Genomic DNA, 15308 nt, shown 5'->3' on the forward strand with positions numbered 1-15308 from the left:
TTTTAATATTTATTTTTTAGTTTTCGGCGGACACAACATCTTTGTTTGTATGTGGTGCTGAGGATCGAACCCTGGCTGCACACATGCCAGGCAAGCACGCTACCGCTTGAGCCACATCCCCAGCCCCATACTTTATCCTTTCTTGTTTGCCAGGAAAGATACCAAACTATCGCCTGATCACAGGTTGTTTTTTTTTTTTCTGGAATTAAAATGCCCATGGCACATTTCTTTCTTTCTTTTTTGTGTGGTACTAAGGATTGAACCCAGGAGTACTTTACCAGGAAGCTATATCCCCAACCTCTTTTTCATTTTGAGACAGTCTTGCTAAGTTGCCAAGGCTGGCCTGGAACTTATGATCTGCCTGCTTCAGTCTCCCAAATTGCTGAGGATTACAGGCTTGCATCTTGCACCACCACTCCTGGTGAAACCCACCTTTTTTTGTGATCCTTTTCTCCTTGTCACTTTTTTTTGCGGGGTGGGGGGGTTCTGGGGATTGAACCCAGGGGTGCTTTACCACTAAGACACATCCCCAGCCTTTTTTGAGATATGGTCTTGCTAAATTGCTTAGGAACTCACTAAGCTTCTGAGGCTGGCTTCAAACTTGAGTCCTCCTGCCTGAGGCTCCCAAGGTGCCGGGATTACAGGTATGTGCCATTATACCCAGTTTCTTTCTTTTTTTTTTTTGGTGATACTGGGTACTGAATCCAGGGCCTCCTGAATGCTAGACAAATACTCTACCTCTGAACTACATCTTCAGTCCTTTTTTCAATTATTTTGAGACAGGGTCTCACTAAATTGCTGAGGTTGGCCTTGAATTTGTCATTCTCCTGCTTTAGCCTCTTGAGTAGCTGGGATTACAGACATGTGACACCATGCCAGGCTTTCCCTGTTATATTTCTTTCTTTTTTTTTTTTTAATTTTAATATTTATTTTTTAGTTTTCGGCAGACACAACATCTTTGTTTGTATGTGGTGCTGAGGATCAAACCCAGGCCACACGCATGCCAGGCGAGCGCGCTACCGCTTGAGCCACATCCCCAGCCCCCCTGTTATATTTCTTAACGGGGCTCCTAAATGACCATGACACCAGTACTTTCTGAGACTGTTACCTGTTTGACCTGTAGGCCATGGCTCCATATCCTCTCTAGTAGGTCACAGAGGCTGGCAATCAAGGTATTCTCTTCCAAGCCAGTGATGTTTGCTTCTCCATGGCCCAGCTCCACTGCTTCATGTCCCATCTTTTCTACCAACATGCGTTTTGTCTGAAAACATCATGAGTATGCATAAATTACTCAGGCAGCAAAACCAAAAACTAGGGTTAGGAGATTACTGGGTTAGGAGAACTGGCTTTTTTTTATTATATGTCTTTTGTTTTTGTTGTTATTACTGGGGATTTAACCCAGAGGCCCTGTACCACTGGGCTATATTCCAAGCTCTTTTTATTTTGAGACAGGGTCCTGCTAAATTGCCATGTCTGGCCTTGGACTTGGGATTCTTTTGTATCAGTCTCCCAAGTCCCAAGGGATTACAGGTGCATGCTACTATGCCCAGCTTTTTATTATACTTCTAATTGGAAATGGAAGGTCACTAAAAAGAGAATAACCTAATATTTATCAAGCATCCCCATATTGAAAAAGTGTTTTTATACAACAATTTTCAGATTATTCACTTCTGTGACACTGGGTAATTACACTAGACCTAGAAAAATGTACTGTTGAAACTGGAATCACAACCTGTCACTAAAATTTGCCCTCCCACTGACTCTAGCACTTGGTATACTAAAGCTATTTGTACTCAGTTTAGTTGCATTTAGGCAAAAACCACAACAGAAATGGGCAGTTCTAAGATTCTGCAGAACTTCCTAATTTGTGCATAAACCAGAAATATATTTTCCCTTCTCTTTTCTCTCTTCTCTGATTATATATACACAAAGAAAATGGAAAGAAAATGGGAATCACTTTTAGGTAATTAATTTACACCAAATTTAGCTGCTTTTGTAAATTGTAAAATGAGAAAGAATTCACCACTATATTCTGATGTTGAAAACAGTGCATTTAGGGACAGATTCAAACTAAAAAGCTTCTTCTCAGCAAAAGAAACAATCAGTGAGGTGAACAGAAAGCTTACAGAATGGGAGCAAATTTTTACCACACGCACATCAGATAGAGCACTAATCTCTAGGATATATAAAGAACTCAAAAATCTTTTAAATACTTATTTCTTAGTTTTGGGTGGACACAATATCTTCAGTAAAATCAGCAAACTTATGTGGTGCTGAGGACTGAACCCAGTACCTTGTGCATGCGAGGCGAGTACTCTACCACTGAGCCAAACCCCAGCCCTCAAAAATCTTAACACCAAAAAATAACAATAATCCAGTCAATAAATGGGCCAAGGAAATGAATAGACACTTCTCAGAAGATGATATACAATCAATCAACAAATATATAAAAAAAGTTCAACATCTCTAGCAATTAGAGAAATGCAAATCAAAACTAAGATTTCATCTCACTCCAGTCAGAATGGCAGCTATTAAAAATATAAACAACAATAAGTGTTGGTGAGGATGTGGGGAAAAAGCACACTCATACATTGCTGGCGGGACTGCAAATTGGTGCAGCCACTCTGGTAAGCATTATGGAGATTCCTTGAAAAACTGGGAATGGAACCACCATTTGACCCAGCTATCCCGCTCCTCGGTTTATACCCAAAGGACTTGAAATCAGCATACTACAAGGACACATCCACATCAATGTTTACAGCAGCTCAATTCACAATAGCTAAACAGTGGAACCAACCTAGATGCCCTTCAGTAGATGAATGGATAAAGAAACTGTGGTAAATATACACAATGGAACATTACTCATCATTAAAAGAGAATAAGATCATGGCATTTGCAGGTAAATGGATGGAGTTGGAGAATATTATGCTAAGTGAAGTAAGCTAATCCCCAAAAACCAAATGCTGAATGTTTTCTCTGATATGAGGATGCTGATCCATAATGGGGATGGCGGGGTATGGGGGGGAAGCATCGGAAGAATGGAGGAACTTTAGATAGGGCTAAGGGAGGAAGGGGAAGGGAGGGGGCAGGGGGGTAGGAAAGATGGTGGAATGAGATGGACATCATTACCCCAAGTACATGTATGAAGACACGAATGGTGTGACTCTACTTTATGTATGACCAGAGACATGAAAAGTTGTACTCTATGTGTGTACTATGAATTGAAATGCATTCTGCTGTCATATATAACAAATTAGAATGAATGATGAATAAAAAAAAATAAAATAGTGCATTTATTGAATATACAGAGAAAGTACTCAAGAAATAACACTGAATAAAATTATTAGCTAAAATGACATTCTGAGTTTTGTCAGTTTGTACTGCTAAGTCATATAAACTCAGGCATCCAAGAGGAAACTGGGGTATAATACACTAACCAACAATACGACTGAATTTTTTTTCTCCTTATGGATGTACATATGAATGTATGGGTGCAGACAAGGAGGTACACAGGTGCACACACAAACAAAAAAGTGCTGCCTTTTACATAAGATGACAACATTCCTGACACAACTTGTGAATGGCTTAACATCTATTTATATTGAAGTAGAGGAAGACAATAACTAAAAAGATGAAAAACTATGCCGGGCTCCCATGTCACTGATGCTGTGAGCCATGGGAAAGTCCATGGAGGTTCAGGACCTCAGAGAAGGACACCTGAGGGCTATGCTACTGGAAAAGTTTTGTTTTAGGAAACTATAGGCATGAATGAGGGTTGACTCAGCTCATTTAGCCCCACACATGGTGTGAATATGAATGAGTACTGTGTGGCATTAGTAATACATACCTTCATTCTACATTCTTTTAATAAGCCTTCTACAAATTTCCAGTTGGTCTGTGCAATCACTGCAGGAGAAAGGTCTGACAATTTGGGCTGCCTCAGATTTTTTCCTAAACTTCGTGCCTCTTGCATGTATTTCTAAAAATTAAGAGTATTTTAAAAAAACATTAACATAAGATTTTTTTCTATTCTACTTAACCTTATACAAACAAATGCAGGAACAAACAAGTTGCAAAAAGGCAGTAAGTATGTGTGCAACAACAATTAAAGCTTTAGTGCACTAAAAGGCAGAGGACGTTTGTACTCCCATCACAACCTGTTAATGCCTGTGAAAATGAGGGTAACAGAGACCTCATCAGATTAAAACTCATTCAAAGTGATATGGAGTTTCATTTAGTTTACTCTTTTTATTGTGACTATCCAAAGTGTGATTAGTGAGGATCACAGAACAAAAAAATTGAGGTGTTTGGATTACAAGTCTAGGTTCTATAGGAGTGCAGTGGTTCTCGTATCACTGGCTTCCTCCACTCCTCCATACAACAAAAAGACTTCATTTACCTGTACTGTTTTGGACAGTGCTCTCCAGCTCAACTTGCTGTTCTAATCAAGTCACAACAGTAAAATCAGGAGCTCTAGAATCATGTTTCAACTAATTGTAAGACCTCAGGCATATCAACTAATGTTCCTGTATCTCAGCTTGTTAAATGGGCATAAAACAAGTGCACCAAGGTAAAAAAAAAAAAAAAAAAAAAAAAAAAAAAAAGCTGTAAAATCACGGGGAAAAGGATGTGTGCTTCAAATACAAGGTCTCTTCTTTCTGTGAAGTTTGCTAAAGCCCTCCCTTGCCTTGTTCTACAATCATAAAAGAGTGGGATTATACTGTTAAGTTTAGAGTCTATGGTGATTTGGAAGTACCACAGAAACCCAACACAATGCTCTTGAACTCTGGTTAATAAATTTTCATCCAAAAAAAAAACAAAAACAAAAACAAAAAAAATCCAAAAACAAAACTACACAACTAGTGTAGAACATGTGCACACTATGTTGCCTTCTTTCTATGCTATCTGAAAAACTCCCATCTACGTATCTCATGTTTGTATCAGAATCACAGGGCAGAATTTCCAAAAGACCCAAGTGTTTTGGGACCATATTTAGAGAATAGCTAGACTAAATTATATAGTAAAACTAGTAGTTTGCTGCAGGGAGAGTGAGCAAGATAGTGGTTGCAAGCCAGCATATCCACACATCCTCCCATGGGCACATATGTGACAGCAATCCTTACTATATTAAGGGGAGAATGTTTTTTTGTACCAGGAATTGAACTCAGGGGCACTCAACCATTGAGCCACATCCCAGCTCTATTTTATGTTTTATTTAGAGACAGAATCTCACTGAGTTGCTCAGCGCTTCACTTTTGCTGAGGCTGGCTTTGAACTCGTGATCCTCCTGTCTCAGACTCCTCAGCCACTGGGAATACAGGTGTGTGCCACCACGCCCAGCTGGGGAGAATTTAATATGATAAAAGAAGATGTGTATAATCCTTTGAGTTCTTTAAATGTAAGAGTTTGTAGGTTTGATACATTTCCCCTTTGGAAGAAAATGAATATATGATAAAAATATTTAAAAAATCCCACTGATTAATAAAATAATGTTTCCTTTTCCCACTAATTATTTTAAGAAAGATTTAAAAATCAAATGAATTCTGCAAGCATTTAGTTCCCACAGCACTGATATATATTTTTTGCTTCAAATATTTTTGAGACGGTCAAAAAAAAAAGGGAAAATTGAGAACGAGAGAATTGTTATCAGAGAAGTTAAATACATAAAACAAGGTATATGGAGATATACTGAAACAAATAAATAAATAAATAAATATAGCAAATGAAAGCAGTTTCAGAATAATCAACCTGAGACACAGGGCATGAACCCTGTGTAAGAATTATATTTGCATTTTCTATTGTTAATTGGAATACGTATTAAAATGAGTAGAAGGTTGGTAAAAACAAATGTTAACTGTTAAAATTTAAAGAATCCTTTCCCAACCCCCAGAGTTCATAGCTAATTCTTAGGATTTTTGTGTTAATAATAACGTTCAATATTTCTATCCTTACGCAAATATAGAGAGAACCATTCTAAAGAAGTGTTAAGTACTAAACTAGCTAAGGATGAAATACACCAGCTAGAAGAAAGGGAATGAGAACATGGTCAGGTAAGAGGCTGGGAAAAAGCCTCCAGCATTTCTTTTTCCTGAAATATATTTAAAAATTCTGTAATAAATCTAAATTAAGCACTATTAATTTATGTGTTGTTTTATATAAAAGAACACAAGCCAGATGGGGGCTATTCTTTGAGTGACTATGTCTCTGAGCATCCAGCACATGGGGTAGGTGTACATATTAGTCAACAGTGGGCCTCATACAGCCATTTGCAAAATCTCCTTCTGGAGCCACAGAATTAGCCACACCCCATGGATCTACAAAGAAAGGATACAGGGATGCCAAGAGGCCTCTTCTCATAGCAAGAAGGGAGGCTATTTCTGCAATTCAAAAACAGAAAACATCTTTAAAGTAAATGAATGATAATAAAAATAGCAGCTGGAAAAAGATTTTGTTTTTTATTAACAGCGATTAAACTCAGGGTACTCAACCACTGAGCTATATCCCCAGTTCTTTATATTTTTTATTTTGAGACAGGGTCTCACTGAGTCGCTTAGGGCCTTGCTAAGTTGCTGAAGCTGGCTTTGAACTTTAGATCCTCTTGCTTCAGCCTCTTGAACAGCTAGGATTACAGGCGTACGCCACTCTGTCTGCTTATGTATTTTGAGATGAAAATAGAGAAGAAAGAAACTTTTCACAAGGAATGTTTTTATTATAAAATCGGTTTCTCTATGGGGGAAAGAAATTCCAGATTTCTTTGGGATTCCTATTGTGCTTTTTAATTTTGTCAAACACAAGCAAAAAGCTGCTAGGAAATACCTAATGAAAACATATCCTATTATTCAATAAACATCAAACTAAGTGTCTTTCTTCCTTCTTAATTTTGGTACTGTCAATTCCAGGGGTGCTCTACTACTGAACTTCATTCCCAGCTCTTTTTTTAAGTTTTATTTTGAGACAGGGTCTTGCCAAGTTGCCAGGGCTGGCTTCTAATTTGCAATCTTCCTGCTTCAATCTCCTGAGTCACTGGGATTACAGGCATGAGCCGCTGTGCCTGGCTATTGTTTTTTTTTTTTTTTTTTTAATTAGATATTTATGGTTATATGCAGTAGTTGGGTTCATCCCAACGTACTCAGACCTAAGTGTTCTTTAGTACATGCTTTCCTTAAATTTTCTAATAAACAAACACTCTATCCTTTTAATTGGTGCTGAACTAATGAAAAGAAGACCATTGTTAAATTAAATAAATCTAAACTCATGAAATAATGTGGAAAAAAATACAAGCAAGAGTCCTAAATTACTTGTGCCCTCAGGTGAATTGTGGTTAGTGCATCCTGGTGTGTGTGGTTAATGGAAAGAGATTCCTGGCCTGAATGTCAGAAGTCCTGGGCTAGATGCCTAGCTGTGCCCCTTTTAGTCAAATTATGTCAAGTGGATAAGCCAACCCCAAATATGACCCTTCACACCAAAATTCTGTATTGATGACTGAATTTTCTGACAACATATAGACCAGGAAAGTAAATCAATTTAATTCTGTGGAGATAAAGTCTAGAAAAAGAAAAGCTGAAATTCAATCACTTCTGCACTTCTGGAAAATACTTACACGAGAATCTGTATTTAAATTTTACATGTATATATGTGTACATATGTGTTTGTGTGTATTTTTTTTCTTCTTTTTTTGTATAGGTGAGTGAATCCAGGGGTACATAACTACTGAGCCATATCTCCAGCCCTTTTTTGTATTTTATTTAGAGGCAGGGTCTCACTGAGTTACTCAGGGCCTTGCTAAATTGCCGAGGCTGCCTTTGACTGGTGATTCTCCTACTTCAGCCTTCCAAGCTGTTGGGATTACAAGTGTGTGCCACCACAATTTCCAATATAATTTCAAAAAACTCTCCACTGACTAGGGATTTGAATAATCAGTTCTACTATTAATAGGACAGAATTACTTGTATTGGCACACACCAGTACAAAAAGGCACCAAACACAAGAGAAAGCAGAGAGCGAAATGGAGAGGCTGAGAGTTTACTTCACAAAGTGATGTGAGGCATTCTAGAACTATGTGCACTCACACGTGTATCATTTCAAGCAACACCAAAGACAAAATTTGGGAACATTTGGTGAAGCACTTTCAGGCAAAGGACATACCAGGCAGCACTCAGAGAAGGACTTTTTAGGAAGCCGTGCAGGAGGAGGTGGGCCCTGATCCCACTCCCAGAATGCCATGGAGTTCTGACAGACCAAAAGTTCCCCGGAAGGCTAAGAGGATGGAATAGTGCCAGTGATAGAAAAGCGAAAAAAAAAAAAAAAAAAAAAAGTATGGGGGGAGAGAGACAAGCAAAACAAGCATGCATATGATAAAAATCATAGCAAAAGAGAGGGGGAAAGAAGAAAATACAGTAGCAAAAGAAAAGCACAGAACAGGAGATGCTTCAGTACTTAAGAAAATGTTTAATTTAATCACATATGTACGAACACACCAACAAAAAGTGACAGATGTTTGGAACGACTGTTTTCTGCTTAGTTTTAAAAAAATAGTTAACAGGTTTGCTGATTGCATTTTTCTTTTGATCACAGAAAGAGTCAAAACTTACATTATTCAAATGTATAATACAGTTTTATTTTCAAAGACTACAAACAAAACCTTTGGATCTTAATTTAAAAGTAGTTTAAACACTTTTACGGTGGTGTCACTAAGCCAGGGACAAAGCATACATCTTTACTTACTAAATTTAAATTATATTTGAAATTTAGAAATGTCTGTTTCTGGCAATTTTTTTTCTCTATAGGAGACCAAATGACCAAAAATATAACCTAAACACAGTCTTACTTGATGTAACACACAAAAGACTTCTCTTAGTGCCCTATTTCAGATGTATGGAAATTACAAATATGGAAAAAAGGTATTTTCTGGTACAAGTCAGTACAAAATGATTAATATTTTAAAATATAACTGAACTGTTTTTTTAAAAGAACATGAAAGAATTTGCATAATGACACCTGCTGGCTTATTAAGCCTAGTTCCTGGCTCTTGCATCCTGACACAACAGGCAGGCAGCCCACATACCTCCCTCAAGTCGTTGTCCAGTCCAATGTGCTCGGAATGCTGGCGAAGGCGCTCTTTCCTGCGCTGTGTGGTGGCGCTCCGACTTACCCAGCGACTGAAAAAATAACCACACCCCAGAGGGTATAGATTAAGACAACAAGCTAAATAAAAACATGTGGTCTTTATCTTTAAAATAAAAATAATGAATTGTTCCACACAGCTGATGATAATTGTTTTTAAATTAATTCTTTAAAAACATATAATAGGTTTAAGATACAATTAAAATACCATAAGATTTACCTATTTAAAGAATACAATGCAATGGTTTTGCTATATTCACAGATAATATACAACCATTATCACAATCAATGCTTTTTAACAACTGAGGTTAAAAAGGGATCAAGGGTCAAAAGGGTTGGGGGTATAGCTCAATCATAGCACTTGCCACTTGCCTAGCATGTATAAGGCCTTTGGTCTGAGTCCCAATACAACAACAAAAAAGAGTCAGTACATGTTAGACATATATATATATACACACACACACAATGACAAATCTGTTCTTACTTGAGTCTTTGACTATGTTAAACATATAAGAGATGCCTCTGTGTACTCAAAGTAAATATTACAGGTATTTTTTTAATACAAAGGAGAATATTCTCATTTCAAAATTTATAATTATTTAATTCTAGTGTTCTAAAAGAACAAAAGAAATTCATGAGATTAACCTTTTTAAAGGAATAGCTTCCTTTTTATTTTTTTGTTTTTAATTTAAATTTTTTCTTTTCCTTTATTTTTTTTTAAAAGGAACAGCTTTCTAAAATTAAGATTCCAAGAAATAAGAAGTGAGCCCTCATCTCTAAAGTCTAAGAGTTAGATTAAATGACCACTGTTATTCCTTATAGCTACAAAATTGTATGACTGTGTTTCTGTGAAAAGGCAGGCTGTATTTATCAGATATCTCGGGAAAATTATATATGTGTGTGTGTCTATACATACACACACACACACACACACACACACACACACTCAATACCAAAATGGGCAGAAAAATGCGTTGGAAATAAAATCTAAACTCTTTCCCATGGTCTCTAAAATTAAACAGCCAGGCCTTTCTTTCTGACCTTACCTCATGTCACTTTCCCCTCAACTGACCAATTTTTAATATAGTGATTTTCATTCTGTTACTAAATGCTTTATTAATAAAATTAATGCTAGTTCTATAATAGTTTCCTCTGGTACTGAATTGTTGGTATCCAAATTGTATTTCAGTTTTAATACTCTAATTTTATTACCTTTGCTTTTAGTTAATAATGATTTAACAATTAACATGTTCTGGGTGGTGTGAGCATCTTAAAGAAATATTATAATGTTTCCCTTATTCAAAGGTACTTTTGTGGCCACTCTAGCTATCTAAAGACTATAGATCAGTTTATAAAATGCAAAATACGCAGCTATATCATCCTCAATCTTTTACCTCAATCATCTTTAGTCAGAGAAGAATTTGGAACATGGCCAAGTTTTCTTTCCAACAAGGGAAAACACAAAGACTACAGGGACAACCTAACCTTACAATTCTGAAAGCCCCCTGAATCAAAATAACTTTGCTCCCACTCCAATTTAACCAAAACCAGAACATCATACTAAATCAAGTGACCATCCAAGACTCTTGCACCTCAGAAATCTTAACCTCTACTATCTTACCATCTCTTGTTACATTAGTTCTTCCTTGCCTTGATTCCCAAGTAGAACCCCTTTTGTGTTTTCTCTTCTTTCTGTTCTGAGCCTAAATCCTTGGGGAAAGCACCTAAACTTCTCCACACTAACACCCTCTCCTCTGTAATGATCATTTCCTTTCTATTTAACCTACTGGAGGGAGCCTCAAATCCTGAATGAATGCTATTGTTATGGTTTACACTTGAGGCGTACCCTAAAAGCTCATGTAGCTCATCTGTGAGACAATGAAAAAAGTTTAGAGTTGAAATGATTGGTTTATGAGAGCCTTAACCTAATCAGTGCATTAATCCATTTTAATTGATTAACTGGGTGGTAATTCTTGGCAGGTCAGTGTGGCTGGAGGACTTACATCACTAAGGGCATGCCCTTGTGATTTATATTTTTCTCCTAGTGAACAGAGAACTCTCTTTCTGCTTCCTGATTGTCATATACTGAGCTGCTTTTCTCTACTACTCCCTTCCACCATGATGTCCTGCCTTATCTCTGGCCCAGAGCAAAGAAGTAAGCCATCTATGGACTGTAACCTCTGAAACAATGAGCCCCAAATAAAATTTATTCCTTTTATGTTGGTCTTGTCAGGTCTTTTGATCACAGCAAAGAAAAAGCTAACTAAAACAACTATCCTTACTTCCCTATTCCCTAGTCTCATATTAGTTTGTTGATTTCCTAAATGAATTCCCATAAATCATTATGTCTGCTCTTTATTAATTAATTATCTCTTATCCCCCTCAAAGACTACTGTACAACTTTTCATTTCATCTAAGTACCACCTCTCAATTGATCAAAGTAACATAAAATCTAATTCTTTTTTTTTCGGGTACAAGGGATTGAACTCAGGGGCACTCGACCACTGAGCCACATCCCCTGCCCTATTTTATATTTTATTTAGACACAGGATCTCACTGAGTTGCTTAGTTTTTGCTGAGGCTGGCTTGGAACTCATGGTCCTCCTGCCTCAGTCTCAGGAGCCGCTGGGATTAGAGGCATGTGCCACTGCACCTAGCCACAAAATCTATTTTTTTTTAACACAAAATCTAAAACTTATTTTTAGAACAACTAAACCACATAAATAGCTGTTGAATTTATACAATATAAGGGAAGTGATGAACACATATTAAGAAACAAAATGTATAAAGTCCTAGATGTAGATCTTTGACATAAGAGTTCTTGACAATAGCCCTGAAGCAAAAAAGGTCAGTCTAAGACAATAAAATTTGTTTAGGGATTAAAACAATTAAGGCTAAACTGGGTGTGGTAGCATATGTCTATAATCTCGGATACTGAGGAGGTTGAGGAAGAAGAATTGAAAGTTTAAGGCGAGCTCAGGCAATTTAGAAAGATCCTGTCTCAAAATAAAATTGAAAAAAAAGTTGGGGGAGGGGGCTGAGTGTGTGGCTCAATGGTACAGCACTTGTCTTGCATGTGCAAGGCCCTGGGTTTGATCTCTAGCACTGAAAGAAAAAAAAAAAAAAAATAGGGCTAGGGGGCAGGGTAGTCCAAATAAAATAAAAATATGAAACAATATAAATACTAGCTAATAAACTTAAAATGAAGAAGCAAAATGTAAATGGTAGAACATTTTCCTTGGTAAGCAAAAGTGGAAAAGGCTTTAGGAAAACAAAATTATAAAGATTAACCTATATAATATAACTAGCTCTTACTATGAGCTCTGAGGGACAAAAATGTCCTACTTAACTTTGTTTTTAAAATGGGGAAATAAGCACTGCTTAAGAAAATTATTATAAAGTCCAGACATTCCTGGTCTTAAGTAATTTATTCATTCCTTGCATTATTAAGCATTTTTAAAAAATATTAAAAAAAATTTTTAGTTGTAGTTAGACATAATACCTTTGTTTTATTTATTTTTATGTGGTGCTGAGGATCGAACCCAGGACCTTGCACACACTAGGCGAGCGGTCTACTGCTGAGCCACAACCAGAGCCCATATTAAACATTTGTTAGTAAGTATAATTTTACCACTGATGATCACAATTGCTGAAATACTTAAGACCACTTGTTTCTGTCTTGGAAATAGTATATTAAATTCTAACAAATATTACTATATATTCATCCATCCAAATAAATCTCTTATACTCCAATACATACATTGGTACAGTATTTATTAAACTAAACCAAATGTTATCAGCACACATTACAAAGATAATTTACTGTTTTCCTCTTTCTTGACCAATAGAATCATGATAAGCATCTTGGGGAATAAAAACAAAAACTTCTGCAACACAGTTCAGCAGATCATCTGATAGGTAGAAACACCACTTGTTTCACTACCTGCCTTCTGAAAATTCAGGTGGCAGTGCCACTTCATTGTGAGTACCTAGTTTTTACTTTCTGGAACTGTGGATTGAACCCAGGGTTCAAACACTAAGCCACATTCCCAACCCTTTTTATTTTGAGAGGAGGGTCTTGCTAAATTGCTGAGGTTGGCTTTGAATTTATGATCCTCCTGCCTTTTCCTCCCAAATTGCTGGGATTATAGGGGGGATTACAGGTGTGCACTACCACACCCAGCTGTACCTAGTTTTTTACTTCAGTCTTCTATCCTATTTTTTCCCACTGCTTGGCTCCTTTATACTTTTTTTCTGAGCCTCTTTAATAAGGAGATCACAGATGTTGTAGAAGTATAGAATATTTTCACATGAGAAAAGTGGCAAATAATTTCAGTTCCTCCAAGGTTCCCAAGCTGAAGAATGAAGTCAACATACTTTATGTACAAACAGAGATACATGTTGTATATGTGTGTATTAAGAATTGTAATGCAAAAAAAAAAAAAAAAGAAAAAGAAAAAGAAAAAAGAACAGTGTTACCTTAGATTAGGGTAGAGGGAAGTGAAAGAAGGGGAAGGCAGAGGATGTGGGGATAAGAAAGACAGTAGAATAAAACAGACATCATTACTTTATGTATGTATGTGACTGTATGACCAATGTGATTCTATAATAAGCATACTCAGAAGAATGAGAAATTATATCCCACTATGTATATGATATATCAAAGTATTCAAGTGCATTCTACTGCCATATATAACTAATTAAAACAAATAAAAAATTTAAAAAATGAAGTAAATTCTAATACTGCTATTTCAATTCAATGCTCACTCTTTCCAACTTATAGCATATCTACTAATATTCTTTTCTTCCTTTCTTCTAAACCTCTTATTATTCACTTGATAATAAAATAATAGTATTCACTTATAATCAAGAACTTACCTAACCCAAATATTATAATTGTTTTCAGTTCTTTTTTTTTTTTTGCAGTGCTGAGGCTCAATCTCAGGGTTTCACACATACGAGGCAAGTACCACTGAGTATACCTCAAGCCTTCTTCTTTTTTTTTTTTAAACCTTTTTTTAGTTGTAGATGGACACAATACCTTTATTTTATTTATTTTTAATGTATTTTTTTTATGTGGTGCCTGGGATCAAATCCAGTGCCTCACGCATACTAGGCAAGCGCTCTACCACCAAACCACAACCTCGGCCCTCAAGCCTTCTTTTTAAAATTCTAACTATATTTAGATATTTTCTGAATGGTCTCATCTACCATAAATGATAGGGTTTATCTTAATTTTTGCTTTGTAATTTTTTTGTACTTGATACCAAAAGATGGTATATGAACTAAATCATGTTCCCCACAATGGTATGCTAAAGTCTTAATCCTGGGTACCTACGAAATGACTATATTTGGAAATAAGTCTTTGCAGATGTAATCAAGTTAAGATAAGGTCATTAAGGAGTGCCCCAATTGCATGTGACTAGTGTCCTTATAAGAGGAGGAAAATATGGATACAAACATAGAAAGAAGGTGAACATGAGAAGACAGAGACTGGGGTTATGTTATTACGAGCCAAGGAGCTACTGGGGCTACCAAAAGGTGGTAGAGGGGCTGGGATTGTGGCTCAGTTGGTTTTGTGCTTGCCAGGCATGTGTGAGGCCCTGGGTTCAATCCCCAGCCCTGGGGGACTGGTAAGCGGGTAGGTGGAGTAGAAGGGTGTGGAAAGTAATAATCATCCCCTAAGAGTCCTGGGAGGTGGCAATAATCCTGCCAAAAACTTGATTTCAGACTTTTAGCTTCCAGAACTGTGAAAGCCACTAAATTTGTAGTATTTTGTAATGGCAGTCTAAAGAAACTAATATTTAGATGGTAAAGGTACAACTTTTAAAAATTCCATTAGATTGTATTAGCATTATATGTAAACAGACATTTAAAGTGTGGTCCAGGGTTTATAGAAAAAAAAAAAAAAGGTATTCACTAGTACACTGTTCTTTTAAAAAAAATATTTATTTTTTAGTTGTAGTTGGACACAATACCTTTATTTCACTTATTTATTTTTATGTGGTGCTGAGGATCAAACCCAAAGTCTCGCATGTGCGAGGCGAGCACTCTACTGCTGAGCCACAACCCCAGCCCACTAGTACACACTGTTCTTTGGGTGAAAAAAAGCCACCAAAATAGATTAATGTGATTTTGAAAAGAAGCCATCACATAGATAGAGTTTAATGGTGACAGGCTGCTTT

The 15308-nt window shown here is 36.6% G+C and overlaps 1 protein-coding gene across 1 annotated transcript in view; it reads right to left on the bottom strand.

Moving 5' to 3' along the window:
- Dennd5b (DENN domain containing 5B) overlaps positions 1–15308 on the bottom strand; it is a 115250-nt gene that overhangs the window by 42897 nt on the left and 57045 nt on the right. Inside the window, exons 10-13 of the mRNA XM_048802439.1 lie at positions 9065–9158; positions 8146–8256; positions 3848–3979; positions 1109–1261 (exon numbers count right to left, since the gene is read on the bottom strand). Of these exons, the coding sequence (XP_048658396.1) occupies positions 1109–1261; positions 3848–3979; positions 8146–8256; positions 9065–9158 (490 nt within the window). The remainder of the gene's footprint in view (positions 1–1108; positions 1262–3847; positions 3980–8145; positions 8257–9064; positions 9159–15308) is intronic.

The sequence above is a fragment of the Marmota marmota genome, unplaced genomic scaffold, assembly GCF_001458135.2.
Source record: "Marmota marmota marmota unplaced genomic scaffold, marMar, whole genome shotgun sequence".
NCBI lineage: Eukaryota > Metazoa > Chordata > Mammalia > Rodentia > Sciuridae > Marmota > Marmota marmota.